This window comes from Podarcis liolepis (genome assembly GCF_965112155.1).
Source record: "Podarcis liolepis genome assembly, chromosome: 7".
Classification (NCBI taxonomy): domain Eukaryota; kingdom Metazoa; phylum Chordata; class Lepidosauria; order Squamata; family Lacertidae; genus Podarcis; species Podarcis liolepis.
Genome location: NC_139561.1, coordinates 46,290,238 through 46,307,909, shown reverse-complemented (window position 1 = coordinate 46,307,909; position 17,672 = coordinate 46,290,238). Strand labels below are relative to the sequence as shown.

The following is a 17,672-nucleotide window of genomic DNA, read 5'->3' as shown; positions in this document are numbered from 1 at the left end:
CTGCAAGCAGATAAAGCAATCAGCTGTTAATTAGGATATGGTTTGCCCCAGCCTTGCACATGTCTACAGAGTCAGACCATAAAATTCCCCTGTCATCATCCTTGGCAACACACTGACCTGAAAATGGGTGATTCCCTCCCCCACCCAATTTCATAAAACTTCATTGCTTGGCTGCCTAAGGGTGATCCAACCAGCTGTGTGGCCATCTATAAGACTACACTTCCAAATTAATGTATGGTCAATATTGTTTGCTGATGATGGTCCATTCATATTTTCTTGAGTGTGAACCCAGTTCCCCAATCAAACAATGAAGACTGATGAGGCTATATGATTACTGACAAGAATTTACCCTTTGTAGGAATGGTCAGTTGATACATCTGAAGAGCTCATTTAGTAGCTTTTGAACACCGTTGGTTTCCAGGTGCCCTTTTCTGTCCTGAGTCAGTCATTTAACAATTGTCCTGCTTCCTCTGCATGTTCAAATTGGCGCATGACTGCACTATTCTATTTGAATTTGCCCTTCATTTTGTACCTGTGCTGATCTTTGCTTGTTTGCAGTACTTTAGAACTTGTAAATACCCTCCGCAACAGGCATGCTGCTTTAAGCAGAACTTAAAAGGGAACATAAGAAGAGCCTGCTAGATCAGGTCAATGACTCATTTAGCTCAGTATCTTGTTTTTACAGTGGCCAACCAGATGCCCACGAGAAGCTCCACAAGCAGGACCTGATTGCAACAGGTCCCCCCATTCAGGCACCTGGATCGACACAGTTTTTGTGGCATTGCAACTGCTGACAATCCCCTCCCGCTGCACTTTGATGATCTGCTAGTGGGTCTGTGAAATGGGTGGTGTAATCCCCACAAAAAACCCTTTTAAATTATTAAAAACTATTGTCCAGATTTCGTTCCATTTTAGAAGATTTACAGGGTGCCGTGCCAGATCCTGTGGATCTCACCCCACTCCATAACAAATACAACCAGCTCTGTGCCAGTGCTGACTCCTGGGCTCCTAGTTTCTAGTGATAACGGTTGGTGTGTGTTCAAGCTTCCCCCCTGAAACCTATCTTCCCAATCTGGGGCTTGCAGTTGCAGCATATGAACAGTAGGGGAAGCCAAGGGTGTAGGCAGAAGCTCTCAAGAGATGCTGTGAAGGATGTCCTGCTGCTCAGTGAAGGGTGTGCTTGGCCTTGTAACTGGCTAATGCAGGGATGGGGGCAAGAGGCCTTTACACCCACCAGTGGTAGCAGAAAACCCCAGGGTGTAATTCAAAGAAATATGCCCTATGACAAGAATGTTGTCATTCTCGACAACATAGACACCAACAGGCCATCATCCTAACCTTATAGTTAAAACCCCTTTCAGCTCTCAGAAGTTAGTCGCCCATCACTAATAGAATGCAGGAGGAGCCTAAATAGTGCGCTTTTGAGAAGCCCTTCATCTTCCAGGTGTTTTGAACTTCTTAAAAACAGAAGACACCTTTAGCTGGGAAGGCAGGTTTCATTTGGAAGAGATGAACTACACGCTTCTTGTTACCAGGAAGCATAAAAATAGGGGCATTTTCAGTGCCAAGCCCCTGATCTAAAAGGCCTGTCTGGGTAGGAAAGTGGAACTTGCTTTGCATGCAGAAGATCCCAGGGGTGAGTGCTTGGCATCTCTAGTGGAAAGATCAACAAGTAAGTGATGGGAAAACCACAGCCAGATACGGGAGAGCCACTGCCGCTCCAGAACAGACAATACTGGGGCAAGATGGACAAGCAGTCTGACCTGGCAGAAGGCAACTTCCTATGTAATCTGGATCATAGCCCCTCAACAGGTGTGACATTCCGTTTGCAACAATGACAAAGACATAGCCAGAATACAAGCGCACTAGGAGGATTGAGCTGAGACAAAAGACCTGACAAGATAAAGACCAACAGGGTCCAGGACAAGAGACACCAATAAAGCATGCAGCACAGTGGGAAGGGGGAAGAATGGACTGGCCAACGCATCCCAACCTGTGCAGCTGCTGTCATGACCCGGAAGTCTAGTTAGCCAATCAGATGGTTCTCTCAGTGCCATCTAACAAAATGATAAACAACAACTGCTTAGTGCTTTCCACTCTCAGTGTTCCATATCAACTCTCACTAAGTGAGCAGCAATGTAGGGCCAAGAGGGTGATCTGTCCTATGCTGTGGACACTAGCAAGAGATCAAGGAATAGATATGGGGTGTTTAAGAGCATAAATCTATGGCCAAACAGGCAGGAGAAGTTCTGCCTAGCCATCTAGCATAGAGTGAGCTTCATTCCAGCACCACATGGAGCCAGACCCCACCCCGCAACAAGCCACAAGGCAGGAGTGGACAACCGGCAGGGTGGGCTGCATATAGCCTTTAGCCTGGTTTCCAAAGCCCTCTGCAACCTACTGGTTTAAATTTTTGGAAGAAGTGATCTGTCTCTTTCTGAGTGGCCTGTTGAGTAGCAAGGGAGGGAGGGAGAAAGAATGAAAAAGGTAGCTCCACCCACCTCAGGCTCTGGCCCTGCACACTGCTGACCCCCAATGGATTCCCCAGAGGGAATGTGTCCCTTGATGGTTGTCAACCACTGTCATAAAGGGAGCTGCCTGCTCTGCCCAGGTGAGACGGGAGAGAACTATGTCTGAAAACAAGGGAAGGGAAGGGCACTCACCACACAGCATTAGGCTCTGTTTGGCTGCCTCTCGTACGGCCTCTTTGTCCGTTTGGCACAAGTACACCAGCTGCTCAATACTCTCCTTGGCCTATTGGAGGGAAATGTAAAAGAAGGTGATGTTATCAAGTTTTAGCTCCTCTAAACAAAACCCAAAGCTACAAATAAGGTGGAAGACCAATACACGAATACAGGATATTGAAGCCCACTGCACCCCAGACAGTTGCTCAACCAAACCTTGTAATGTGCAATCACTGAGAAGGCTTCCCTCCCTTCCATACAACAAAGTCTTGTTTTAAATGATCAGGTACAGAGGGTGAGATACATCCAGAAAACTCCTGAATGTCAGTTAGTAAATATATTAAAAGCAGACCTTTGAGAAAAGCTTCCATCTAGCCCTCACCTTAAGGCAGCCCAGAGCTGCGCAGGCTGCAATCCGTGTTTGCACCTCTTCATCCTCCAGCTGCTCAAGGTAACAGACCAGGGCCTGGGAAAGACACGTCAGTCAGCCTGCTTGTGCCCCCTTTCTGTACACCACACACCTTTTGTTTCTTGAGACAGATGGGTGGCAACAAACAAAACACCCAACCAAGAAATCAGCAACCAATGACTAATAAAGCACTCTCAGCTACTTCATGCAACTCCCAGAGTTCTTCAGGAGGAATCAAGAAAGTTTAACTGCTTCCAACATGCTTTAGCAATCTGTAGTGTAGCTGCACCTGAAACCAGGCTATCTCCTGATCAATAAATCCCCTCCCAACAATAGGACCAGCGCAGTAGATATTTACCCGTTCCCGGAAGCCAGGGTTCTCTGAAAGGTTGCGCAACTGTGCTGACACGGCCCCGACAACCTTGCTGTTTCCTTCGACAAGAAGCAGGCTTAAGGCTTTCAGCCCATCCTTACGAAGCCGGCTCTCAGGAACACGCTTCAGGGCCTTCAGGACCACGTCTTGGTCATCAGAATTCAGGTTCTGTGCTAGCAGCACTACAGTGTGAAGGCAGAACCAGCTCCATGGTTAGCTACATCATTATTTATTTATGAAGTTCATTTACATACTCCTTTTCAGGAATACATCTGGGAAAGCTGAAGACCAGACACAAAGGGTTATTGTATCCACTGTTAGTGCCACTTAGACTCAAAGAAATAGATAGACCTCTGGGTCTACTCTTGAGTGAAAGCTGGTTGGCTACAACCCTGAAATTTTTTAATTTAAGCAATCCAAAATTAACGAGTAAATAAATGCATAAAACAAATATATAAATCATTACAGGATTTTATAATTACTCCCATCATGCATATACATTATAACCCAAATTTATAATAGTCAATCTATAATTGATGGAACCTTTATTTTTTCCAGTTTTGACTAACAGTCATTCTAACTGCAGCAATAAGATGTACAGTATCATCGTTTCTCCATCCTCCGCTAATATTAATGATTTAACATAGCACATTATTATGTATGGTAATATATCCAGTCATCTTGTAGGTTCGTCATTGCTAACTTCAAGTATTCCATAATTTGCAACATTTCCAATAAATGCAAGTTGCATCTGCTTGAACTACAAGCAGGAATTACAATGCCAGCGAATGGCATTAACTCCTGGGTCACTTAAGGACAAATTTAATAAGATCCCTTTATGTGGCTTTAAAGCAGGCCTCTAATAGGTAGAAGGAATAGCCTCCCCTAAAAAATGCCCTTGTGATGGGCAGGGTGATGATCAAACCCTTTAAGGGGCATTTGAGCCAAGAGGTATGGTCACATGTGCAAGTCTTCAGTTGATGTTGCTGCTATTAGGCATCACAACATGCATGTGGGAACCCTCCATGAATCTTCACAAGTCACACAACATACCTTCCTCTGCCAACTCCATGATGTAAGAGTCTAGCGTCAAGACAGGCAGAGCCTCAAAGTGGCTCCAGTATTGGAAAACAGTGATCTGCTCAGCCTGACAGCTCCCCTGGCGCCTGGGCAGTCTACGCTGCAGAAACTCCTCCACCAGCTTCACACACACTGTGGCAGGGGAAAAACCATTGTCAAGGTGGCTCCCAAATACTTGGTAGATGCACCAATCATATGGCAAGGGTCTTGCAACTACACCCAGGCTTCTGAATGGGGCTGGAGGATGGTAAGGACTTGGGAACAGTCCCTGGGAACAAGCTCTGGGGTGGGTTCACTCTTTGGATATGAATAAAGCTTTGAGGAGTTAATTCTGAGTTACACTCATTTTGCTACCACCCTCAACAGTTCAATCATAGTCAACTCCAACAAACAAATCATGGGTCAGTTATACTGTTATTTGGAGTACAATCAGTCTTTAACATATCTCGATACAAAAAATGCTGAACTAAGTCTAAGGCAAAGAACGGCTCAAAGGTTCCCTAGGAGTCACTCCTTTATGAAAGTGAATTTTAGGGCATCACAAATGACCCTTGTCCTCTAACCATACACACCTTCCTCATAAAAGAAGCATACGGCACAAGCATAGGAATGGATATTTGGCCCAGAATTCAGCACTCGGGGAACCCCCAGATTCATTCATTTAAAAATCCCAAGCATCTAGACCCCTGACAACATGAAATATGAGCCATGCCTGCTGGAACATAAAGCTGGGAACCAAGTAGAATGAGGAATGCCTGAAAGACACAGGTGTGCTTAGGGGAAGACGTGATAGCAGTCTTCAAATATCTGAAGGGCTGTGACAGAGAAGATGGAACAGGCTTGTTTTCTGTTGCTCCAGAAATGGGTGGAAATTTCAAGAAAACACATTTAAGCTAAGTGCTAGGAGAAACTTCCTAAAAGTAAACGTTGCAACATTGGAACAATTTGCCTTATGAAGTGGTAAACTCGGGTTGGATTAAATAGCTTCCAAGGTACCTTCCAACTGTATCATACTGTGAAATGTCAAAGCCGGCGTGGGATTGAGGAGGACTTCTAGCAGTCAAGGTATTAGCCCCTTGCCCTTCCCACATCACTAGCTAAAGGATAGATGGTGCACAATGTGCAGGTTCATGCTTGAATTGCAAATATAAAAAAGATTGCAGAACGTAAGATGAAATTGGGGGCAGTGGAGAGAGAAGTAAAGCATATAGTAAGTACTGTCCAGTGTCCAAGTCACACCCACCTGGATCTGCCAGGCCTTGCTGGCGTTCGTTGATTCGTGCCGCATACTGGGAATTGAGTGTCTGCAGGAATTTTTCTACAGGGCAGGTGTATAGATTAGGCATGACCACACAGTTGTCCCAGAAGAGCAATACTCCCTCCTTCCATGAAGAAAACTCTACCACTGAGAGGAGAAAAAGACGACATAGACAGCTTAGACCTCTGGTTATGAGAATAACACCAGGAGGAACATTTCCCCCTGAACCAGTCTTACTCTTAGAAGCTCCACAAATGTCTCTCTTGCCCTCCCCTGCAAAGTATCCTATACAAATTTACATTGAAAACAGCAGTCAGCAATGCTCTAAAAGTACACTCACCATATTTATGGTCAGCTGTACCCATTCCTCTGCAGGATGAGCTCAAGTTGCAAAGGTCTGCAGAAAATGGCTGTGCACAACTCTGATTGGCTAGCAGCTGTAAGGTCAACATCTCCTCCCTTCCCCATTCTCAGTTTAGTTTTACAACTCTTTAAAAACTGTTCTTTTAAAGAAAGGAGTTTAGGGAATGTTAAATCGAATAAAGGCAGACACAACGCTTTAAAAAACTTTTTTAAATTTAAAAAACAAAGCATGGGAGAAAGGGCAAAACTAACAACTATTGCAGGTATAAATGTATCTTACAAAGACAAGGCAGCAGGAAGCCAACCTTACCCTATGGAAGAAAGACAAACAGCCTGGCTGCATGCTTTGTTGTATATTTGCAGACACCCTTTGTAGAATAACAGTTGACTCACTGTATCCTGCAAATAAGTGCCTATTCCAGCACTGATGTAGCTAACCCCAGATTCATTCCACATCTGCCCTCTTTCTTCCTTACCTTCCTCAGCAGAGCTGGCTGTCCCTGCTCGCTCCTCTGCTAAGCGGCAGACCATCTCCAGGACTTGTGCTTCCCTCACCAGCCTGTCGAGTGCATACATTTCCCGGCAGCGGAGGGGCCCAAAAGTGCCCAGTTTCTAGGAATCAGATACACATGGGAAAGATTCTTAGTGGAGGTGGTCAAGCTCAGCTCATACTGTGCATGGCATACGGAGAGCCCTTTTAAGGTAAGGTAGCTACTCCCTCCTGGTTAGGTATCATGTGCAAGAACAACACAGAAGGGCAGGCCTGGCATCAAAGCTGGGACTCAACAACTTGAGCGATGTCCGACTGACAGGATGGTCAGAAAAGACGAGGAGGAGGAGGAGTTCCAAGGTAAGGGCCGAGTCTCAGGTTCCCTCTAGTGGTGGGGAACCAACTCTGGATGTTGCTGGGCACCAACTCCCATCAGCCCAAGTCAACATGGCCAATGGCCAGGAATGATGGGCATTGTAGTCCATCATCATCATCATCATCTAGATTTCAGAGTCTTGGTTTCGAATGAGGAAGCCCTAAAAGGCCTGGGACCAGTGTTATCGAAGGACCTCCTTTGGTATCAACCTGCCTATATACTGAGCTAATCTAACAGGGCCTTGTTCCAGGTGTTCCTGCTGGCTGGCTATCAGAGCCTTTTCCATTGTGGAGCCCCAACCATGAAATGCTCTCCCCAAGTTTTTGCCTAGCATCTATTTCTTACGTTTCTTCATATTGCTTTGCAAAGTTTTAATTGTGGGTGGCTGTTGAGTGGTTTGTGTTTTTTTTAAAAAAATCTGTTCATAGTACTGCTTTTTTAAATGTGCATTTGTATTGTATTTTTATTTCGTTTTATTCCTTATACCTTATTTTGTTTTTTTTTTTTGTTTTTTAAAAGCTCTTGCAAACCCTCCTGATCTTCATTTTTATGCAAGGACAATCATCTTGCACAATGAAAGACATAGCCCATTCTTCACTGAAACCTCACTGTGAACTCACCAGCAGCAAGCGATTGCAATGGTTCAGGTGTAGGACCAAGGCCCTGTCGAGGAACTCGTTGCCAGTGCTCATGGGCTCTGAGCCACCCTCTGAGCTTAAGCACCCAGCTGTGTCTTCAGTAACAGCCTCGCTGGGTCCCGGTACCCTGCCCAGGGGTGCAGGCTGTGCACTGCTAGCCTTCCTGTGAAAAGAGCCAGCAGGGAAGATATTAGCAGGCGTCCAGTCCTTTGCAAGCCCAACTTTCTTCACTCTGTCAACCCCTGAACCCCTGAACATTGCAAGTATGATTTGGCTTGTCCCAGCATCCACGTAACACCAAAAAGCTCCTGAACAGGTCTGAATTAGGGCTGTGATATCTACTTGATTAATTGGCAAAATCAAATATATAACAAACTTTAATCTACTGAAAAAGGTGTCTCCCCGTTAATCTGGCAGAAGATTTTTCTGAAAATGAGAACATATACTTCTTGCCTCACAAACGTTTACCCAACATGCAAATTTAATGGAGTGACACAAATCAATCCATTGACTTTAAACCCTCTTCCGTTATCATATCCCTAACTGGGTTACAGATCTAGTTGAGTGAGCACTGCAACTTTGACTGCCAGTGTCTCAACAGAGCACTCCCAAACACTTTTATCCACTGGTCTACTTCTCTACAGAGAAAGAAGAGGATGGAAGAGAACAGATTCCTGCTTGCAATATCCCGGGCTGGCCGCTGAGTGGCACTGTTGCAGCACAGCCTGCTGGAATTCACCTGTCAAGCCAGGCTCATTTCCGGCAGCTGCATCGGCACTGTCCATCTGGGTCTCTTAGCGTGCCAAGCAGAGACATTAGCCTGGAGCAAACACAGAGCCCCAGCCAGACAAGGGAGCCACTAAGAATCCAAACTATCCCTGAACTGTGGGCCCGTTTATAAAAACCAGCTATCCTGAGATAAAGACATCTGAGCTCCCTTCAAGTTCTGGTACAGGGAGAGGATACACAAATAAACTGGAGGAGAGTCAGCAGCCTTAGGCTGTTTCATCCTAACTTAAGCTGAGCATTGCCAACTGGTAGGCCAATGAATCAGTGTTATCTGGCCCACCTTTAATCAAGGTGGGTTGTTTTTTTAAAAAAAGTAGTAGTAATATTCATACAAAAAAAAAAAAAGAATAGGTTTGAAAAAGCTGAATATATTTCCATTCTACATCCACATTGGACTTTCTGTACAATGCTCCTGGTTATGCCTGAATACAGAAGCTTGTTCATTATGAAGGAAAAGGCTGCAGCTCAGTTGTGATGCACTTGAATGCAGGAGGTTCCTGAAGAACTGCTGCCAATCAGTGAAGACAATACAGAGCAAGTTGGAACAAGGGTCTGACTTTGTGTGAGGCACCTTCAATGCTCCTATGAAGCTTTTGCCATGTTAAGGGTCACCAGTGCTATCAGAGGACTTGACCGCCCATGCTGGATTTGGAGAGTGTGAGAAAATATACTTTTAGGCCACAACTGGAGAAGACAGGGCCCTTTGAGAATACAGAAGCTGGTCAACCTGATTAAAGCTACGGTAAGGGTGTTATTTGATAGCCAGAATTTGCAGTTTGTCGTCTCATCAAAGATGGTTAAACAAAGGGGTGTTGTGGGAGAAACACTTTGTGTACTTTAGTGCCATAATAAATCTGTTAGTTTTTTAAGGTGCCTTAGTATATTTGTTGTTTCTGCTGCTACAGAGGAAGAAGGTGACCTCCCCAGAATTCCTTGTTCCTGTAAGACAGCTGCTCTTCCAGGATAACCACCTGGGACAAAATTGTAGAACCTCAGTAGTGTGAGGAAGCTCCAGGGCAGGCACATGCTAGCCAAGAATGTTAAAAGCTTGCAGGCTCCTGTTGTTCAGGAATAGGAAAGCCTGTGGCCCTCCAAAGGTACTTGCATTCCAGTTTCCAACCTGCTCTGGCCAGGACAGCCAGTGGTTTGGGATGATGGCAGCTGTAGTCCAGCAGGAACTGGAAGGCCACACCTTCTTCAGTTAACACCTCATCATTTTGGGATGAGGAGTTTTCTAATTTTGCCCCTTTGCATTGCAAGCCTCCTATCAGTTTTCGCTATAAAACTTAATATTACTTTGTCCCCACTTCTCATACAGATCGGAATCCCAACATGCTGGGGTTCTGCTTATGCCCACTTTAACTTTTGGCAGCCTACACTGAGTTCCCTAGTAACCTGTCCCATCCTCACTCACCCGTCATCATCTGAATCTTCTGTATCAGAAGCATTGAGGAAGCTGAAACTCTCCAGAGCATGCTCTACCGTCAGGCTGGTGCTGGAGGCCCGGCTCAGGCACACACCCTGCTTTTGCTGTGGGATGAGGGGAAAGAAAACAAGTATCACTTTGTCCACTCTGGCAGCTGTTTCCTATGTCTGTCAGCAAAACACTCTGGGCCATGAGAGCAAGCCCTGATCACCTGTGCTTCTGTGGTTGCAGCCGCTGTAGTTTCGAGAAGTGAGAAACTCTGAACAATTTCTAAGGGGAAAGTTGTAGGGAGGGGACATCTTCTAACCTCATAAGTATAAAAGCATAAGAAAAATGTCAAAAGCAATATTCGGGCAATAGCTTTTATCAGAACAACCAAAATGTCACAAAACTTGTGTGCAAGCTTTTAAGTTCTCCAGAACTCTTTTTATCAGGCTGGATGGTAAACAAAGCTGGCTGGCCCAGGGGTGGGGGAGAAAGGGAGGGGGAACTTGGCTGAGAGTGAAGCCAGGGAATCTCCATCTGATCTGTCTCAAGATGGAATGTGGAAGGAGGTGGCAGACATTCAGACTCATTTTCCTCAGGTGCCATGCAGCTTTCAGGTTGCACTTAAGGATGCTCGGAAGAAGGAACATACCATATTTTTTTTGCTTCTATATGTAAGGCAGAATTTGGCTTCTATGTGTATCTGTTTGTGGGCTGAGTGTTGGATTCTGTTAGTCAGGATGCGCCTTGGCAAGAGGGAGGATGAAAAAGGAAGGGACCCCAGACTCTAAATGTGCTTCAAAAACTGTTGTTACATTTCTGGGGGGGGGGTGTTCTTGTTTTATTATACTGTATTGTAGCTCTGCTTTATATTACATTGAATTGGATTATATTACATTGTAGTTTCTCAGTTTTCTTTTTGTTATATACACATATTGCCATTTTGTTAACTGCTTATGTGCATCTGCAACATGGTGGGAACACTAGAAAGAATTTACAGTGGTCAGGGAGCGAGGCTTCAGGGGCCCAACAAATTATTCTTTTGTTCTTCCCTATGGTTGGCACAAATTATGCAAACAACAACAAGCAAATATGCACAAAGTGAGGTTTGTTTGCACAATTCACACAAGTTCCAGAATTCAGCAAAGTTTGGTTAAAACATTTTATTTCAGCTCCAAATATACACAGATCCAGGGATGCTGTCCTTCCCCCAGCCGTGGTCTTCTTTACCCCCTCTCACTCACCAAGAGAATCTCCTCTAGGTGCTTGAGCTCCTGCTCCAAGGTCTGTAGCTCAGGGAACTGGCCTCGGTAGTCATCTAGAGCAGAGGCCAGTGAGTTGATGGCCTCCTCCAGCCCACAGTCCACAGGCTTGGGCTTTGGTGGCTCCAAGAGTCCCACTGGCTGAAGCTCCTTTGGGACCGGCAGGCTCAATGAAAGCTTGGGCTGTTCAACCTCTTGGGCTTGGGAGGCTGTGTCCTCACTCCCTTCTACAGTGGGAGTGGCCCCATCAGGCTCAATCTCCTCTTCTCCAGCCTCTATGATCTGAGTGTCCAGCACTGAGCCTGCACTTTGGGGCAAGGAGTTCGTTTCCAGCGGAGGCAGGTCGCTGGGACTGGAGTCTCTGGGGACAGTGCACTCCTTGTCCTCTGCCACTGGCAGGTCCACACTAGCCTCGCTGATCTGACTAAGAGTCCGAGCATAGGGCACATGTCCGTTAGCCACAGCCACCTCCTCGTGAACGGCTGGTGGCTCTTTGTCCTCGGGTTGCGTAAAGGCAATTTCTATGGCAGGCGGAGTTGCCTGTACTGCAGGTTGCACAATAGGCCTGGGCAGTGTATGGCGTGCACTTCCAGACAGCTGTGGGCTAGAGGAATCATCCGAAGACTCTGAAGAGATGGACCAGGCTGCCCCATTCTCAAGCTCCTCCTGCTGCCGCAACATGTTCTGGAAAGAATGCAGCATAGATGAGACACGAGGGATGCATTGAGCATAGTGCATGTGTGCAAGCATGGAAACATCTGTCACTGCCTACACTCCTGCATAACACCATCACTTCCTTCCACACACCCCACTCCTTTACTCTTGAGGCTCCCTGAAGTTTCCTTATTTGTGCCCCTTGACCCCCATGATAAGCTCCATTGTTACACCAGGCTGCAACTGAGCTCCCACTCTCTTCACTTGGCCAGCAACAGACACTTGGGAGATTGTGCCCTTTGGGTGGAAAGATGCTGGATAGCAGAGAGACTGCAACTTTGGTAGGAGCAGGAAGCGCAAAATGTTGGTCATCATTTTGCGGCTCGGCTCCCCACTGGAGAAGACAGCTTGCCCAGGATGCGTGATGCTGCATCTCTTCCAGACAAAAGCAAGTCTCTGCTTCAAGTCTCAACAGTCTTGGAGACAAGACTCCAGGGCAGCAGCCCAGCTACTTGTGGGCAGTTAAATCAACCTCCCTTGAAAGTGGGGTTGGATCCAGAACTGGCCAGGAGGGCCATCATTCCTAGTTGTCCTGTTCTTGGTTCGCTGTGACAACTCAAGGTGCCCTCGACAAGATGGCAAGGCACCTGAGAAACATTTCAGCCCCTAACCATTCTCTAACAGGCTGCTTGGAGGGATATTGGCTTCCAGCCCTCCAGCCCAACCCTTTCTATTCAAAGCCCTTTGTGCTTCTTTACATAGCTTCCACCACTCCTCCATACATCCACCACCCATGGATAAGGGCAGGGATTGCAGCCAAGATGAGACACACGAGTGATTTGTTTGTTTGCCAGGTCCCAGCACTGAGCCACATGTCACAAATCACATGAGAAATTATATGCCAATTCTCTGCTAATCTTTGTGGCAGACAAGGAGGAAATCACTGTTTACTTCAGTTAGCACCCCAGACGAAGGAATGTTGCACAATTCCCTGAAGGTTACATTTCCTTCTTTCTTGAGATACCTGCTCCAGTTTGGAAATACCACAAATTACACAGAGGAACACGGGAAGCCATCTCATGCTGAGTCAGACCACTAGTCCATCTGACTCGGTATTGTCTACACCAGTGTTTCCCAAACGTTTTTGGGCAACGGCACACCTGTTTACTGAAAAAAAATCTCGCGGCACACCACCATTAAAGCCCCGCCCCGTGACGTCAGCACGCAGCGTCACGCCGGGAGGGACGCACAAAAGTGAAAGTTTTTTCCCTCCCCCTTGCCGGGGAACCTCCAAGCTTTGGGCAGGCAGGCAGGCAGAGCTGGGAAGGGGGTTTCCAGGGGACACGGCAGCTCCTCGAAAGGCTTCTCTCAGCTGCGCTCAATCCTCCTCGGAGAGGATTTCCCCTCCGGTCCCATGCCTTCGTTTGGGGCATCGCTCCGGCTGCTCCCTCTCCCGCCGCGCAGGAGCGATGCCTCTCTCTGGCTCTCCCTCCGCGCAGGCTGAGGGAGGGAGGGAGGGGCGCGTGTGACCCGTCTCTGCTGGGAGACCAAACCCAGCGAGGCAGAGTCGCGCGGAGGCGCCCAGGCAGCGCTGCCGGCTGCGAGGAGGAGCGCCAGGCAGCAGCAGGAGGCGCGGCCTCTCCTCGCCGCCGCCGCCCCGCCTCTCGCCGCCCGACTCGCTCGCCTCCCTCCAGGCATCTCGCGGCACACGAGGCAACGTCTCACGGCACACTCGTGTGCCACGGAACACCGGTTGGGAAACACTGGTCTACACTGACTGGTAGCATCTTGCCAGGGACAAGGGACATTCCCAGCTGTACCTGGAGCTGCAAGGAATTGAACCTGGTACATTCTATGGGCAAAGCATCTGAATTACCACCGAGAGCTACAGCCTGTACGTACGTACACACACACACACACACACACACACACACACACACCAGCTTGGGAGGCCTAGAGCAGGGAGGTGAAACCTGTCATCCTCCACATGTTCAACTCCCATTATAATTTACCATTTGCAATGCTGGCTGGGGATGATGAGAGTTGGAGTTCATCATCATCAACTGGAAGGTCAAAGGTTCCTCAAGTCCTGGCCTACAGGGAGGCAGCTCTTCCTCAGCCACCAAATCCACCAGAAGGCAGCCATATGATGAATATGGGCAGCACATAGAAGGCTGGTATATTACAGAAGGCAAACTGGTGTGAGGAAGAAATCTACTACTACAAAAAGCAGGAGACAAAAGCCTGTATGATCCACACCCTGCCTTCAGGGGCAGCAGCAAGTAAGCACACGATTGCCACAAAACACCACAATCTGGGAAGACAGGGGAAGTCCACTGCTCACTACTGCAAAGCGGCAGAGGGACGGGCAAGATTCTGCAGTCAATCCACTTGCCTTATTCACAGCTCTGATTCAGGCCTTGAAATAGGAACCACAGACTAGCACACGGGAGACAGAGCACAGCTACATCTACATCAGGTGACTAGGCTAAGCCACAGGGCCAGCACTTACACAGCCCCGAGGTGCCCTTGTGCCGAGCTGCACTGAGGAGACGTCGCTGCATGAGCAGCTCCGCGGCAGCCTCTCTAGGAAAGTCTCCCGGAAGATGTCCAACAAGGCCCACCTGTGCTTGTGGGGAGCCTCCCGTGGCAGGCTCTTGAGCGGAGAAAGAGGCAACGGTCAGCACCAAGGGCTCAGCTCCATAACAACATGAGACTCACTTGCCTTACAGACAATCTGCTGGTGCTTCTCCCTGGCAATCAGGACCACTCTGCTTTCCATAACTGATCAATCTGCCAGTGTGGGGGTACTGGTTAGAGTCTCAGACTGGGACCTGAAAGACCTGGGTTCCAATCCCCGCTCAACCATGATGCTCGCTGGGTGACCTTGGGCAGATCACTGCATCTCAGCCTAACCTGCCTCACAGGGTTCTTGTGGGGATTAAATGAGGAGGGAGAGAAGGATGCACACCACCTTCAGCTCCTTGGAGGAAATGCTGGGATATACCGGTAAATGCATTTAAAAAATAAATAATAACCTGACATTTCCCCTATCAACCAGATGTTGTCCTCTCCTTTCCTGCACTAATTTCCTCAACTTCTTCAGCTCAAGACAGAGGCCTGGTTCAGATGCTAAAGTCTTGACTTGATAAACTATGGTTTCTTGGACTGAGAACAAGTGTTGACCCCTCCACTTCTCCCACATGCCTTAATGCAATATGTTCAAAGTAGGACTTGCTCTGAAGATCTCTCCAGCTCATATAGCATTGTGGCTAAAAGTTTGAGCTGTGATCCAGGAGGCTGCTGATTTTTAGCCACATCTCAGCCACAAACTCAGTTGGTGGGACTTAGGAAAGCTACAGTTCTCCCAACTAGGACCAGGAGTGTGGGTTTTGATTCCCTTCCGGTTTTTTTCCCCTTTGCACTCACATAAAAAGCCTGTTCACGCATAGATGGTGTATCAGGTGGGCTCTGGTTGTACGTGGAAAATCTCTTGTTGACTGTAGATGTCTTTGTCACAGTGCTAGCAGATGATGGTTGGTCCTCTTTGTCAAAGGGGCTGGTGAAAAGAAAGCAGAATGCTCAGAGAGAAAAATGAACCACCCCTCCTGTGCACTGATGTAAGAAGAGAAAGGGAGGGTCACACATTATTAAATCCTCTTGGGGAGTCACAATTCAGAGCAGCCTTCCAGAAGTTTCGGACCACAGATCGCGTTGGTCCCAGTCAGCACGCTATACTTGCCATGGGCTGTTGGGAGTTGTAGTTCAAAACACCTGGAGGGCACTAAGCTGGGGAAGGAGGATCTATAGTACCATGGTCCCAGTTCCCTCACTTATCAGGCCCCTTCCCTTCAGGTTCTGTAAGATCACAACCTTCCTCACCCAAGAGCATTTCTCACACAGCTCCACAACAGAGAAACTCAACAAGCCTCAAGAGAATAACTCACTTCCAATTAACCTCCAGGCTCAGCTTGATGGTGCCCAGGTCATTGATATCTACTGCCACGACCTGGGGCAGTGCTGCAAACAGGTCCTTGGTTTCACAAGAGACGTTCCCCACCACCACATGACTGGCCAAGCTCTTCAGCTCTGTTACCTGGGAGGAGAAGGAAGAGTTGAGGCCCAGTAAGCCTAGGAAATGAATTGTCTTTCCTGTGACAGGGGCCAGCTGCCCAGAGTGGCACCAGATACCTTGATGGACAGGAACTCTGTAATGAGGGGCAGGAAGATCATCTCCTCACTGTCCCACACTTGCTTGCTGTTTGCCTCAATGCGGCCCCGCAGCTTCCACCGCTGGCGCCCGTATCTCATGAAGATCTGCCACAAGGAATAAGAGAGTTCAGATCAACTGGATGGATGTGAAACAAGGTGTGCACCCTATTAGAGCTGGACAAGAGCTATTGCAATCAGTGCTGGGGAACCAGATTCCCTTCGAACAAGCTGTTCGGTCAACTCCAGTTCATCTAGTTTCCAGGACCCAAGCCCCTCCCTCTCCACGTGTTCTGAGCCCATCTCTAACTCACAAACCTCATATTGGTCTCCAGCACAGAGCCTAGCAAAGCCAGCCAATCCTGCAAGAGGAAAAAAGTGTCAATGCTTCTGTCATGACCCCACAATTTTGCTGATCCACATAAATGACAAGAGGTGTTTAGGAGGTAAACTTGCAGTTGGAATTTCATATATGGGATCTGGAGTAAAACATCTGCCGGCAAGAAAAAGGGTTAACCCTCCCACCCACTCAGGGTTATGCCCTCCCAAAGCTGCTTTTCAAGTTACAAAATGGCTACCAGACATCCCTTTGTATATGACGTATTGTTTGCCCTTCTGTACCTTTCATCTTGATGTGGAACTCTCCCAACTGACTCTCTAGTTCACTCTCCAACAGACACATATTCTGGAAGGGGGAGAAACCAAACAACCGCCCATTAATGCCGCCAATACAAAGCCTGGTCCCCATTCCACCATTTCCTTCCTCCTCCCTCAGTACCAGGCCATCTTGACTCACCTCTGTGTACTCTTTGTAGCCCTTGCTAGCTTCAGCCAAGCTCTCGCGTGCCTCCTTGCTGCCAGGTGAACCAGCTGTGTAGGCCTTGACCATGTTGTGGGCTCCATCCCGAAGCCGCCGCTGGATGCAGTACGCCTCATAAAGCTCATCTATCTGTTAGGAAGTAAACCACAGAGCTAGGATGATGGGCTGTAGGGGATGCTTGGCAGAAAGTTTGGTTGCCACAAACCCTGTGCGAACCCAAAATTTGGTGTGTGTCCCCACCCACCTCCCGTCTTCCATTCAACATCAAAGTTGTATCCACCCCTGAGGCTCTGCGCCCAGTGTGACCAAACCAGCCACGCTTCCCTAAATCCTCCTCTGCTCCCACCATAAAGCAAAGGTGGGAAACCTGTGCCATTCCCACTGTTACTGGACTCCCATCAGGCCCAGCTAGCATGAGTAAAGGTCAGGAATGATGGGAGCTGGGACCCAGCAAAACCTAGAGGGCCACAGTTTCCCCACTGCAGACATGAAGTGCTCTATGGAACACAACAGACTCCTTTGCTTGGAACGTCAGTCCCCTACATAGCTATCTGCCTCACGGCGAGACTATACAAAATGAGCAAATATATACAAACATACTTAAACTGCATAATATTCAAAGGTAACAGAGTTCAGCTTTTCTCAGTGCAGAAATTCTGTTTTACAAGCTGAGAAGCAGCTGGTACCTTGCTAGCGTGAAACTCCAGACGGCGCAGAAACCGCTCAATCGACTTGACTTGCTGTGAGACAATAAAAGGAAATCCCATTAGACAGGAATTGGAAATCCGACTGACTAAGTAGTGAAGCTCCCAGAAATTCTCTACGTTCCCAGCTTGCCCAAGAAAGGATTGGGGTC

The 17,672-nt window shown here is 47.7% G+C and overlaps 1 protein-coding gene across 18 annotated transcripts in view; it reads right to left on the bottom strand.

Annotated features, from left to right (window-relative positions):
• The window catches only part of RIPOR1 (RHO family interacting cell polarization regulator 1), a 111,584-nt gene that overhangs the window by 1,013 nt on the left and 92,899 nt on the right, over positions 1-17,672 (bottom strand). For 11 of the 18 annotated variants that reach the window (XM_083514796.1, XM_083514795.1, XM_083514783.1 and 8 more), the window contains 16 exons: positions 17,503-17,556; positions 16,793-16,945; positions 16,618-16,681; positions 16,315-16,358; positions 15,979-16,104; positions 15,735-15,883; positions 15,217-15,346; positions 11,116-11,817; positions 9,875-9,990; positions 7,654-7,834; positions 6,644-6,779; positions 5,790-5,951; positions 4,520-4,678; positions 3,452-3,648; positions 3,067-3,150; positions 2,664-2,754 (listed from right to left, as the gene is read on the bottom strand). In XM_083514796.1, the coding sequence (XP_083370922.1) occupies positions 2,664-2,754; positions 3,067-3,150; positions 3,452-3,648; positions 4,520-4,678; positions 5,790-5,951; positions 6,644-6,779; positions 7,654-7,834; positions 9,875-9,990; positions 11,116-11,817; positions 15,217-15,346; positions 15,735-15,883; positions 15,979-16,104; positions 16,315-16,358; positions 16,618-16,681; positions 16,793-16,945; positions 17,503-17,556 (2,548 nt within the window). Of the gene's footprint in view, positions 1-1,993; positions 2,058-2,663; positions 2,755-3,066; positions 3,151-3,451; positions 3,649-4,519; positions 4,679-5,789; positions 5,952-6,643; positions 6,780-7,653; positions 7,835-9,874; positions 9,991-11,115; positions 11,818-15,216; positions 15,347-15,734; positions 15,884-15,978; positions 16,105-16,314; positions 16,359-16,617; positions 16,682-16,792; positions 16,946-17,502; positions 17,557-17,672 lie in introns of all 18 variants that reach the window. The other 7 variants (XM_083514787.1, XM_083514786.1, XM_083514794.1 and 4 more) reach the window with 1 other exon arrangement.